At 40.9% G+C, this 12,396-nt stretch overlaps 1 protein-coding gene across 1 annotated transcript in view; it reads left to right on the forward strand.

The window, feature by feature from the left end:
- Positions 1-4,722, forward strand: part of LOC146512673 (rho-related GTP-binding protein RhoN-like) — a 35,931-nt gene extending 31,209 nt beyond the window's left edge. The window contains exon 5 of the mRNA XM_085170664.1: positions 4,097-4,722. Coding sequence (XP_085026790.1) covers positions 4,097-4,351 — 255 coding nt within the window. The 3' untranslated portion in view covers positions 4,352-4,722. The remainder of the gene's footprint in view (positions 1-4,096) is intronic.
- The last annotated feature ends 7,674 nt before the right edge of the window (positions 4,723-12,396 follow it).

A 12,396-nucleotide genomic window follows, 5' to 3' on the forward strand; every position in this document is an offset into this window, starting at 1 on the left:
AAACACTTGCAGTCTTTAGTGCATTAAGGTGACAGAAAAACTCCAATAAGACTGATTCAGTCTGCTATCAGCCTGCAACTTGAAACAATTCAATCTGCTTTAAAAATTTCAAACCTGATGTAGTTCATGCAGGATGGTGATTTAACTGTAAAGTGCCATAAGTGCTCAGCAACATTGCTGTTATAAAGGAATATAACCACAATACAACCAGTTGGCAGCCAATTGAATCGAGCCCCATATATCAAAGAGACATATTGCCGATTGGCGCAGACTGTCTCGGACTGTTTGTAGTATGTTATAAATTAGAGGGCAGTTATTTGCAAATATTTGCCAATCTGTTGGAGAATGACTGCAGTCAGTCCAAGTGGAACTGCAGTTGTTTGGTGACTGTGGTCTCCCGCAGTTTGAGGCTGTGGGATTCTGAAAAATCGGCACTCGGTCTCAAAGTGTGAGAGGAGAAAAAAAAAATCAGTACAATCATCCGGAAACCACCGTGCTATTTTCCCTCTGCTGTGACTGACTGACATTAAGTAAATGCAGAATGAGCGAAAACAGCCCCGCACATTTAAAATGACAAATCATAAAACTGTACTTGCCAACCTGCTTTGCATATATCCATAGGTTTATTTTATACTATTTGCAAACTGTGTGTCTCACATTGAAATGTTATGATGAAATGCATGCAGAAGGGGCCAAAAGGCATGCTCGTAGGCAGGAGGTGGTAAACACAAAAAGCAAGCCTATATAAAATAAACACAAGATAACACTGCAAGGAAACACACAAGGCGCAAACAAAGCTAGAACACAGTATGGCACAACAAGGAACTTGGTCAAAATGAGGCTTTAAATAGATACAGAAGGTAACTGGGTTGAGTGGACACACTGGGTAAAAAGACAGCTGAAAGTAATAATTCAATTCAATTCAATTCAATTTTATTTATATAGCGCCAAATCACAACAAATGTCGCCTCAAGGCGCTTCATAGATACAGAGAAAAGCCCAACAATCATATGACCCCCTATGAGCAAGCACTTTGGCGACAGTGGGAAGGAAAAACTCCCTTTTAACAGGAAGAAACCTCCGGCAGAACCAGGCTCAGGGAGGGGCGGCCATCTGCTGCGACCGGTTGGGGTGAGAGAAGGAAGACAGGATAAAGACATGCTGTGGAAGAGAGACAGAGATTAATAACAGATATGATTCAATACAGAGAGGTCTGTTAATACATAGTGAGTGAGAAAGGTGACTGGAAAGGAAAAACTCAATTCATCATGGGAATCCCCCGGCAGCCTACATCTATTGCAGCATAACTAAGGGAGGATTCAGGGTCACCTGGTCCAGCCCTAACTATATGCTTTAGCAAAAAGGAAGGTTTTAAGCCTAATCTTAAAAGTAGAGATAGTGTCTGTCTCCTGAATCCAAACTGGAAGCTGGTTCCACAGAAGAGGGGCCTGAAAACTGAAGGCTCTCCCTCCCATTCTACTTTTAAATACTCTAGGAACAACAAGTAGGCCTGCAGAGCGAGAGCGAAGTGCTCTAATAGGGTGATATGGTACTACAAGGTCATTAAGATAAGATGGGGCCTGATTATTTAAGACCTTGTATGTGAGGAGCAGGATTTTGAATTCAATTCTGGATTTAACAGGAAGCCAATGAAGGGAAGCCAAAACAGGAGAAATATGCTCTCTCTTTCTAGTCCCTGTCAGTACTCTTGCTGCAGCATTTTGGATTAACTGAAGGCTTTTCAGTGAGTTTTTTGGACATCCTGATAATAATGAATTGCAGTAGTCTAGCCTGGAAGTAATAAATGCATGAACTAGTTTTTCAGCGTCACTCTGAGACAGGATATTTCTAATTTTAGAGATGTTGCGCAAATGGAAGAACGCAGTCTTACATATTTGTTTAATATGTGCGTTGAAGGACATATCCTGGTCAAAAATGACTCCAAGGTTCCTCACAGTGTTACTGGAGGCCAAGGTAATGCCATCCAGAGTAAGAATCTGGTTAGATACCATATTTCTAAGCTTTTCAGCGCCGAGTACAATGACCTCAGTTTTATCTGAGTTAAGAAGCAGAAAGTTAGTGGCCATCCAAGTCTTTATGTCTTTAAGACATTCCTGCAGTTTAACTAATTGGTGCGTGTTATCTGGCTTCATGGACAGATAGAGCTGGGTGTCATCTGCATAGCAGTGAAAATGTATGCTATGTCTTCTAATGATGCTGCCTAGGGGAAGCATGTATAATGTAAACAGAATTGGTCCTAGCACCGAACCCTGTGGAACTCCATAATTAACCTCAGTGTGTGAAGAGGACTCTCCATTTACATGCACAAATTGGAGTCTATTAGATAGATATGATACAAACCACTGCAGTGCAATACCTGTAATACCTACAGCATGTTCTAATCGCTCTAATAGAATATTATGGTCAACAGTATCGAATGCTGCACTAAGGTCAAGAAGGACAAGCACAGAGATGAGTCCACTGTCAGAGGCCATAAGAAGATCATTTGTAACCTTCAATAAAGCTGTTTCTGTGCTGTGATGAACTCTGAAACCTGACTGAAACTCTTCAAATAAACCATTCCTCTGCAGATGATCTGTTAGCTGTTTGACAACTACTCTTTCAAGGATTTTTGATATGAAAGGAAGGTTGGAGATTGGCCTATAATTAGCTAAGACTGCTGGGTCTAGAGATGGCTTTTTGAGTAAAGGTTTAACTGCAGCCACCTTGAAGGCCTGTGGTACATAGCCGATTATTAGAGATAGGTTGATCATATATAAGATCGAAGAATTAATCAATGGCAGGACTTCTTTGAGCAGTTTTGTAGGAATGGGGTCTAAAAGACACGTTGATGGTTTGGAGGAAGTAATTATTGAAGTTAACTCAGAAAGATCGATTGGAAAAAAAGAGTCTAACTTAACATCAATGGAACTAAGAGTAGCTGTAGATAATATTACATCTGTGGGATGATTATTGGTAATTTTTTCTCTAATGATAAAAATTTTATTTGTGAAGAAGTTCATGAAGTCATCACTAGTTAACGTTAAAGGGATGGTTGGCTCAAAAGAGCTCTGACTTTTTGTCAGCCTGGCTACAGTGCTGAAGAGAAACCTGGGGTTGTTCTTATTTTCTTCAATCAGTGATGAGTAGTAAGCTGTTCTGGCTTTGCGGAGGGCTTTCTTATAAAGCAACAAACTATTTCTCCAGGCTAAATGATGATCCTCTAAATTTGTGACACGCCATTTCCTCTCCAGATTACGAGTCATCTGCTTTAGGGTACGTGTTTGAGAATTATACCACGGGGTCAGGTACTTCTGATTAGAGACCTTAGTTTTCACTGGAGCTACAGTATCCAGAGTCGTAATAAAGGAAGTAAAACTAAATACAAGACGCAACCTGCAAAAGCCTACCAGAATAAAGTTAACAGAGACGTATTAACAGAGATGCAGACTTAAAAGACTCAAAAGGATTCTAGATTAAAACGAAAACCTCATCTTAGTTTTTATTTTCTAGAAAAAGTGATATGAAGCAATTGCTGTGTTATTCCTTGTGATATTGTCAGCCATATGTAGTAAATACTAGTTGCATGTGTGACTGCACTCAGGTTGGAGCCACTCAGACACGAACCCAGTAAGAATGATTAGCCGGCTACAGCTCGCCTCTGCAGGGTGAAGTGTTATACTATTAACTCATTGTTCTGGTTTTCTGACCCACAGCTTGGTTAAGCTTTTAGCACTCTTATGAACCTTTTTTGCAGCAGGAGGCAGAAAATGTTTTCAGTAAAAAAACTCTGATAAACCAACCTCATACAATTTTTTTTAAAGGCAGATAGAGAGCTAGGAACTAACTATTGAAGGCGCTGTAACATAAAGCTGCTATAGCCACGAATTTCCCTCTAGAGATGAAAATCAAACGAGAAGGAGGCTGAATATTAGATGGAACCTAAAATGTGGTAACATTACAGCTCACTGAGAAGTAATAATATATCAGTTGTGTGTTTACATCTTGTTTTGCAGTGTTTAAGTGGTCAAAACATAAATTTTAAGTCTTGGCTTTTCATTTTTAATCATGACTAACTCACATTCTGTGTTTTTAGGGAACCACTTTGGCGAGGCAGATTGGCGCCGTGGCCTACGCAGAGTGCACCTCAAAGTATTCGGAGAACAGCGTCCGCGATGTATTTCACGTCACCACCCTGGCATCTGTGTCCAACATTCATCGGCCTCAGCTCAAACACGCCGGATCACGCCACGGCCTCAAGCGGGTTTCCCAGCAGCCACCTCGGACTGAGATTCACGAGCGTCCGCCTGCCATTAGAAAGGACCGAGCCAAAAGCTGTGTGCTCATGTAGGACCAGAACCTACCTGCTGCCTGATCTGTGTGTGTGAGAGTGTGGGTGTGTGTGCGTGTGTGTGCTGACGGACCATGCCACACATGAACTTAACTTATTGGTGAATTGTTGTCAGATTCTTTGCACTGCATAAAAGACGATGTGATAAAAGCGAGAACGAATGCTATCCTGAGGAGGTCTTTGAAGGGTTGTTTGTCCATTTTTAGCTAAACTCTGCTTCTTACTTTTCTTTATGGCTGTGCGCTCATCGGGGGAGGACATCGTAGCGGCAAAAGCAATTTTCTTTAACGCTTGTACCTGAACAAGTGGACAAAAAAACAGATAAATTAAAAACAAGACAGAAAATAGTGCATAGGGAGGAAAAAAATATATATTCGAAAGATCGTCTTGCAGGAAGCAGCGGTAACCATGCTGGTGTTGACCTCTATTATTGTTGTTTCCTGTTTTGAAATGCTCCTCTGTCTTCAAGTGTTTAAGCAAATGAAGCACAATACGATGCACGCAAAGCGTTCTGAGAAGTCTGTAAATGTCAGGGAATGAACTCTGCTCTCCCCGCTGCGCATAACAAATTAAAAATGAAAATCTGGACTCGTGGGCTGAGATGACACTAATTTTCTTAAACCACAAGTGCTTTTAATATTGAAAAACGAAATAATCACTCACCACATAATATTGTTGTGCTGTGTAATTACTGTTGTTCAAATAATCAACACTGGAAAGGAACGTCACAGAGGGCGTTGAGATGAATATTATGTTGTATATGTGATAATGAAATAAAAAAAATCGTCTCTGCTAAGTGTTGGAAGATCTTTACTGTGACATATTTATCTGCTGGATGCTTGTCAAAGCTATATAGGAAACTGCACCTCACTTTCAAGACATTTTCTTGCCCAGACAAGAAAATATCTCTCTGAAAAATAAAAAATCATTCTGCCTGCAAAGACGTGGCTTTAAATTTGAAAAAGGTGAAAATAATAAATGAGACAAAAAGTACACACAATGCTTCGGAGCAGCGCAGACCCACAAAACCTGCAAATCCTACATTTCTGTAATCACGAGTCTGTGATCGTGGCAGCAGCTCTGTGAAGCTGTACTTCAGCACAGCAGTGCTTTCAGTTAAATGTGAACATGCTGACTCACCTGTATGTCGGTGACCTGTCATGTAAATGGACTGGCGCCTTTCGACTCTGTTAAGAATTCAAAGCTCTTTCTACTGCAGGTCTCATTCCCACACAATCACAAATAGATTCATTCTTTTATTTATGCTTACATGCACTCGCACTCTGAGGAATGTATCGGGGGCAACTCTGGGTTCAAGGATACTTTGCCATGACTTCCCGAATGGTAGATGAACCTCTGCCACCTGAGCCACAGCTGTACAGTAGTGCTGCTCATCTACAGAAAGACCACCTATGACAATTTGATGTCAGCAGGAAGTTTCTTGGGTAACCGTTCAAATGGTGTGGGCAACTCGGTCGTGGGTTGTCCCAGCCCTTTGCACACTTTCATCACACGCGTGCAACTCAAACGCTCCTTATGATCCTTTTTCACTGTGGTGTCTCCTAACCAGTCTGCTGCGTGCTCTGCTACTTTCTACTACCTCCTCTCCGGGTCTCAGCATGCTACCGTGAGATATTGCAGTCTGGATCAAACTAGTGGACCAATTATGCAGTTTGCAGAGCTAACAGAAACGGACTACTCACATTTGCAATTGCATATTGTTAAGTCATGTTAAAGCAATGGCTCTGACCTCCACATTTAGATAAAAGTTACCTTCTCCAAGGTATAAAGAAAAAACACGGTCTCATCCATGTTTGTCCATGTTTGTGACTTGTGAGTGCAGATCAGTGAATAACCACACAGTATAACATGAATTTAAAGTGTGTTTCATTTGGAACAGTTACTGGAGCGGTTTTAAAAAGGTCTTGACTAAAAGAGGCATTAATAATGAAAACCTTGGTGTTTGTACACTAAATAAAATATCAGTAGTCTAATTGCTGACTCCTTAATGGCAGCAGCTATTAGAAACCTACATTAGTCTGAAATTCAGTGGCTATTTTGCACACACTTATACGAAAAGTTGAAATATATATGTAACATGAATACACTGTATTTCCTGCATGTAAAGAAAAAAAATAATGCAGTTGGTTTTGCTGCTTTTATGAGCCTTGTAGTCTGACCTTTAACTGTTACTTTTGTTCCATTTTGTTTCCTGCCACCACGGATAAGGCCCCAGAGCAACTCTCTGCCTGTGTGAGTACAGCAAAGTGACATTTTGCGGCATCACTGCCATGTTGCCACGCAGGGAGCGTTAGGTCACTCCACACGCTAGAGGCCAGGCCGGGGCAAACACCCTGTCGGGGGGAGACGATGTCCACACCAACGAACGGAGAGAAGAAAATCTGCTCAGTAAACTCTTGTATAATGATTCTCACTAATACGATGTAATTCTAAATAGAGTACATATGTAAATATAGTTACAATACTGGTATAGGTATAGTAGTTTCATGCAGTATTGTCCTGTGGCGGCTGGACTCTGCCGGGGCTGCCCTTTATCACTGACTCTTTACATAACTTATATGGACAGATTTTCTAGGGATAGCAAAAGGCAGCATTGAGTTCCCAGTTTGGTGGCCTCTGTATTACTTGCTTTGTGTGGAGGATGAAAGCTTGCTGGCTTCAGCAAATGCTGATCAGCTCGTGCTGGGAGTGCAAAGTGGCTGACATCAGAATTAGCACTTCCAAAATTGAGGCCATGGGTTTCAGCCTGAAAAGGGTGGAGCTCTTTCTCCTGGTTAGTGAGGAGCTCACCATCACATGTTGGAGTTCAAACATCTTGAAGTTCTATTCATGAGTGAGGGGAGGTTGGAGCAGTACCTGCAATGATATTGATGCTTTACCAGCTTTTGTGTGGTGAAGAGAGCTGAAAATGCTGCTCCTCCAAATTAAAAAGGGCCCAATTACGGTGATTCTAGTAATCTGATTAGATTTCCTCCTGGACATCTCACAGGTGATGTGTATGAGCATACCAGGAGAAGACCCTGAGGCAATCCCAGGACATGCTGGGAAGATTATGTCTCTTGATTGGCTTGGGAATGCTTCGGTGTCCTTGCAGAAGAGCTAGCGGCGTCTGGTTAGTGCTGCCGCTGTGACCGAGACTCGGATGGAAGGCTTGTTAGAATAATAGCATAAAAAGCGAGTAGTTTCTTTTATAATAGAAGGACCATGAGTAAACAGGAACTAATTAGATTATAATTTCGACTACACCAGCGAAAGCACCCCTCAAGGGTCAGTAAAATCAAGTTAAGAGACCAAACCTGCAGGTTAGAGCCACCTGCAGCCCCAGGCACTGTGTCAGCCTTTGCTGCTGTTTCTTTGATGCTGCACTCAATGTGAAAGATGTCACGTAATAGGCTTTCCAGCCTCTCGGCTGAAGTGAGTAAACATATTTAGCAAACAGTCATCTCTCCTGTCCTTGCAGCCTCACCTGGCTCTGTAACATTCCCAGAGGTGGGAAATAACAAAATGCAAATACTTTGTTACTATGCTTAAGCGAATTTTCAACTATCTATACTTTACTTGGCTATTTATTTTTCAGGATTTTTTTTTACTTCCTAGATTTAAGAATAAATATTTTCTACTCATTATTTTTAAACACCTTGTTCCTTTAAATCCTTTCGGTGTAACACTACTTCCTGGACATAAAAGAAAATACAAAATCTCTCCAGAGGGTTTTGGGTGTGCCTTGGGGTCTCCTCCCCTTTGATGCTGCCCAGAAAGGCTCCAAAGGGAGGAGCACAGGAAGCATCTGAACCAGATGTCTGAATCACCTCATGCTGCTCCTTTTTTTTTTTCCAAAAAAAAGAGGAATGGCTCTACTTCAAGATCCCTCCGGATGTCAGAACTCCTCTATCTCCTCTGTCAGTGGTTTTATGTAAGACCATTATCAGCTGAAGATTTTAATTTGTGTAATGCTTTGGCTTACATCCAAGTTGCTGCTAAACACTCTTTGATATTTTACTAAAAAAATAGAAATAAAAAAACTACCTCGTTTTGCCACTAGACAAAACAGAAAAAGTCATGAGATCACTAAAGTCAGCAGGCTTTATCCTCTGGGAAACCACGCTTCTAACCCGGCTAAAGATTCCTGACTCGGGTGAAAATATCAGCTAAGCAAGCATCTGTTCTGCACACCAACCCGAATGGAAAAGGACAAAAAGCAGCATTTTCTTCTAATCTAAGGCGATGCAAATGGAAGCTGTGTGATAACAGAACAAGAGTGGCCTGCTTATGAGACCTAAATGTGTATCCCACCACTGCATGCATTGTTTTTGATGAAACAGCACATTTAATAAAACAGCGTCCCAGTGGTTAAAGTCTGTATACGAGAAGCTCATGCTTTACAAACCTGTAGCTCATGCATGAAATGTGCAGAATCATCTTCAGAATGACAGAAATTATTCATTCATGTCTTCTTCCCGAAGGAGAAAATTCTCTTTTAGCCTGTTGTTCTAGTGTTCTAATAGGCACTCGCCCTGTTGCATGCAAGATAAAAAGTAACTTTCTCAATTATGTTTAGGGGTTGTGGCGTCAGCGTGATTGAATTACAGCTCTCAGGTAGGAGGATGATTACAATTAGACAAGTGGTTCGCAGTCCTCAGTATTCAGAGGCCTGCTGTTTCCAATCTAACCGCCTAATCAAAAGGCATTTATCAACTGAAAGTGTTACACTGAGGTAAAAATGAACTCTACCAACAGCCTCTAGGTTTCGAGACGGCTTGCATTGCACGAGTCCCTTGTGGAGTAAATTAGCCACATATAAAATAAGTCACACGCGGTCATGGGAGATGTTTTTATGCAGTTATGAAAACTGTGACATGTAAAATCCATTATGCTTGCATGGGAAAGTTTTTTCGTACACTTTTGAGCAAGACGGGAAACTGGTCGGGTGAATTGCTTCTCCTGCTTTATTATTATATGCACCATTATCTTGATACAAACACGCTCTGCAGGGGGTCCATTTTTCATTTTAATTTTGCTATAAAGTAGCACTGATCACTGACCACCGAGGCTCAACCCTTTTGCATCTTTAATGTCCTTCCTGCCTGCACAGTGTCAGTAGCCATAAAACTGCACCCTAATGCTCCGAGGGTGGGATGTGTCCGACAGGGCTGCTCTGTTATAAGTTCAGTTTTACTCAAATCTCTGCTTTAAAGACCACAAGGCTGGCGACAAGCATCAGCTACCTAATATAAGGCAACACAATAACAACACCGGGGTAATGGCTGTCGTGTCAGCGGGATTCATTAAAAATGCAGGAGTCATTTAAACAGTATGTAAAATTGAGCAGATTAAAAATATATGTGCCCCGTGTTCACGAGCCGGCTCTGAGTAACAATGAAGGCAAAGACTTTGTAAAAGCACACAGATATGCAATGCAATACATGCAGGGAGCAAGTTTACAGTAAACACTGTGTACCGACTCGTAAAGGCATCATTAATAAATGGTTAATTGGTAGTTAATTAAATTTTAGGTAAGTCAATGAAATTATACACACTTGGTTTGTAAAGAGAATCCAAATAATGTTCACAGAGCCTGTTAAGATATTTACTTTTGTTTTTGCTGCTTGTTTTTCATAACTTTTACAAGCTGTCTGGTTAGATTTAGATACCAAAAATATCCTTTTAACCCAAAGCGAAGAGGAGAGATTTCTGTTTGGACAAGTAATGAGGGAGACCTGCCAGGGACCGTTGCCAAAGGACAGCTTGTGCAGGAAGGAGGATCGTCTCACTGGTAAATAATAAAAGGCTTTATTGCAAAACAATAATAACCTTTCTTAATCATTAATGTATAGCAAGTTGTGCGCCAGTGTCACCAGCATGGAAATGTTCTTTGCTCTTATCAGCTATGCTATCATGGATATTACTAAACTCACTGACCACTGCATTAGGTATACCTGTTCCGCTGTTCATTATGAAAATATGCAAAATATCAAATGAGCCAATCACATGGCTGCCAATTAATACAAAAGTCTTGGAGACATAGATTGTGAAAATTAAACTGGATGAGCAATAAAAGTGGTTGAAAAGTGGTGTTGGTGACAGACTGTCGGACAGTCTGAGTGTTTCAGATCTACTGTGATTTCCCAAACAACCATTTCTGGGATTTACAGAGAATGGTTTGCAAAAGAAAAACTGTCACTTTTCTGTATGACAATGTCATCTTGTCAGAAGTCAGAGGATGGCCAGACTCCTTTGACTTGCAACAGACATTCAAACGACTTGTTACAACCAAGATATGCAGAAGAGCACCTCTGAACACGCAACACATTGAACCACATACGTAACAGCAGCAGAAGACCGCACTCGCTGGCACTCCTGTCAGATAAGAACTGAGGGTACAGGTCACATGGGCTCACCAAAATTGGACAACAGAAGAGAAAAACAAGAATTTAATGCAAAGCACATTAAAGCATGGATCCATCCTGTCTTGCATCAACGGTTTGAGGCAGCTGTGGTGATATAATGATATGAGGGATATTTGCTTGGCACACTTTGGGCTCCTTAATTCCAACTGAGCATCATCTGAAAACCCCATCCTACCTGAGTAGTATGCTGACCATCTCTATACCATCATGACCACAGATTGGAAGTAGTCATCAGAAGATTGGAACAAAATCTCTGAGGAATGTTTACAGCACCTTACTGAATCCATGGCATGAAGAATTAAGACAGTGTTGCAGGCAAAAGAGGGTCCAACTTTATTTCCAGTGAGTAGTGCTAATCACTGTAATTTTCACAGTTAACTATAAAATAATTATTTACTACTGTTTAAATAAATATGCTATAAATATTCCTTAAATTTATAGTAATAAAACATTTCATTGATGGTTACTATGAAGCTTTATTGACTTCCCGTTTGTGACCCAGCTTTAAGGAGACAGTGTTTGTGCTGCAGCCAAGGGAGTCGGATCAAAATACAGTTTAAATGCTCTCGGAGCCTTTGGGCCAAGAGGTTAATGAGGATCACAGCGGCAAAGTGCAAAAGCAGACAGGACCATCACGGACAAGTGCGCTCGTTATTCACAGCAGCGTGCACATGAACATCTGAATTACTAAAGCAGGTGAATTAAAGTCGATCCTGACAGGGAAGCATGACTGGGTGCGTTACATTCACATTAGAGATCTCTGTCTTTTTACTCGGGGAAACAACGTCTGTGTCAGAGGTTCATTTTAGTGTATTAGCTCATTTGAATAAAAGCTTGAGTAAATCTTTTTAATTTAATTTTTCTTTTTAAAATCAGCTAACATGCTATTGGTGGGTGAGTGTAATATCGGAGAAGGTTAATCTAAGTTGTTGTGGTGGTTCTGCTGTTGTTTCTTTCATGACAGTGTTCGTGAACAGAAGAATCTCACGCGACCACACGATCTCTTGCCACTTTAAAAATAAATAAATAAATAAAAAATAACAATACAAAAAGCAGGAACGATCTCTGCGCTTATGCCAAATTTGGCTGGGGGGTAAGTTATTGCCCTCAGGTGTTGGAAGCAAATGGAAGTCAGCTTGTACATGTTTGCACACATGCACACAGATGTGCAGTTTCAAAAACAAATAAGCACACAGAAATATTCCAGATGGTCAGGCAGATTGTTTCATGCTAATTTCCCCTGTGAAATAGGAATATCTTTCACAGCGGGATACCCTGAACTACAGTGATGCATAAAGACTCAACAACTGGATGCATTCGTAAAGCAACCTACTTTTTACACAAACACCTATTCACCCATGCATCCATAATTCACTGTTAAAGAGGCTTGAGCACAGAACTGCATGCTACTACATACTATTTAATTCCTGTACTATAGTAACCTCAGCACCTGCTCATCCAGTTCTTATTCAAAAACTGAGAATTCAAATTATGCTAATGTTCAACTAAAGGTTTTGCTTTTTTTTTTTTTAAATCTTGCACTTCGATGCCTTCTTGTCTGTTGGGCCACTATTGGGGCCTTGATTTAAATCTCTGGCCTGACATGGTGACTGCAGT

This window comes from Neolamprologus multifasciatus, chromosome 8, assembly GCF_963576455.1.
Source record: "Neolamprologus multifasciatus chromosome 8, fNeoMul1.2, whole genome shotgun sequence".
NCBI lineage: Eukaryota > Metazoa > Chordata > Actinopteri > Cichliformes > Cichlidae > Neolamprologus > Neolamprologus multifasciatus.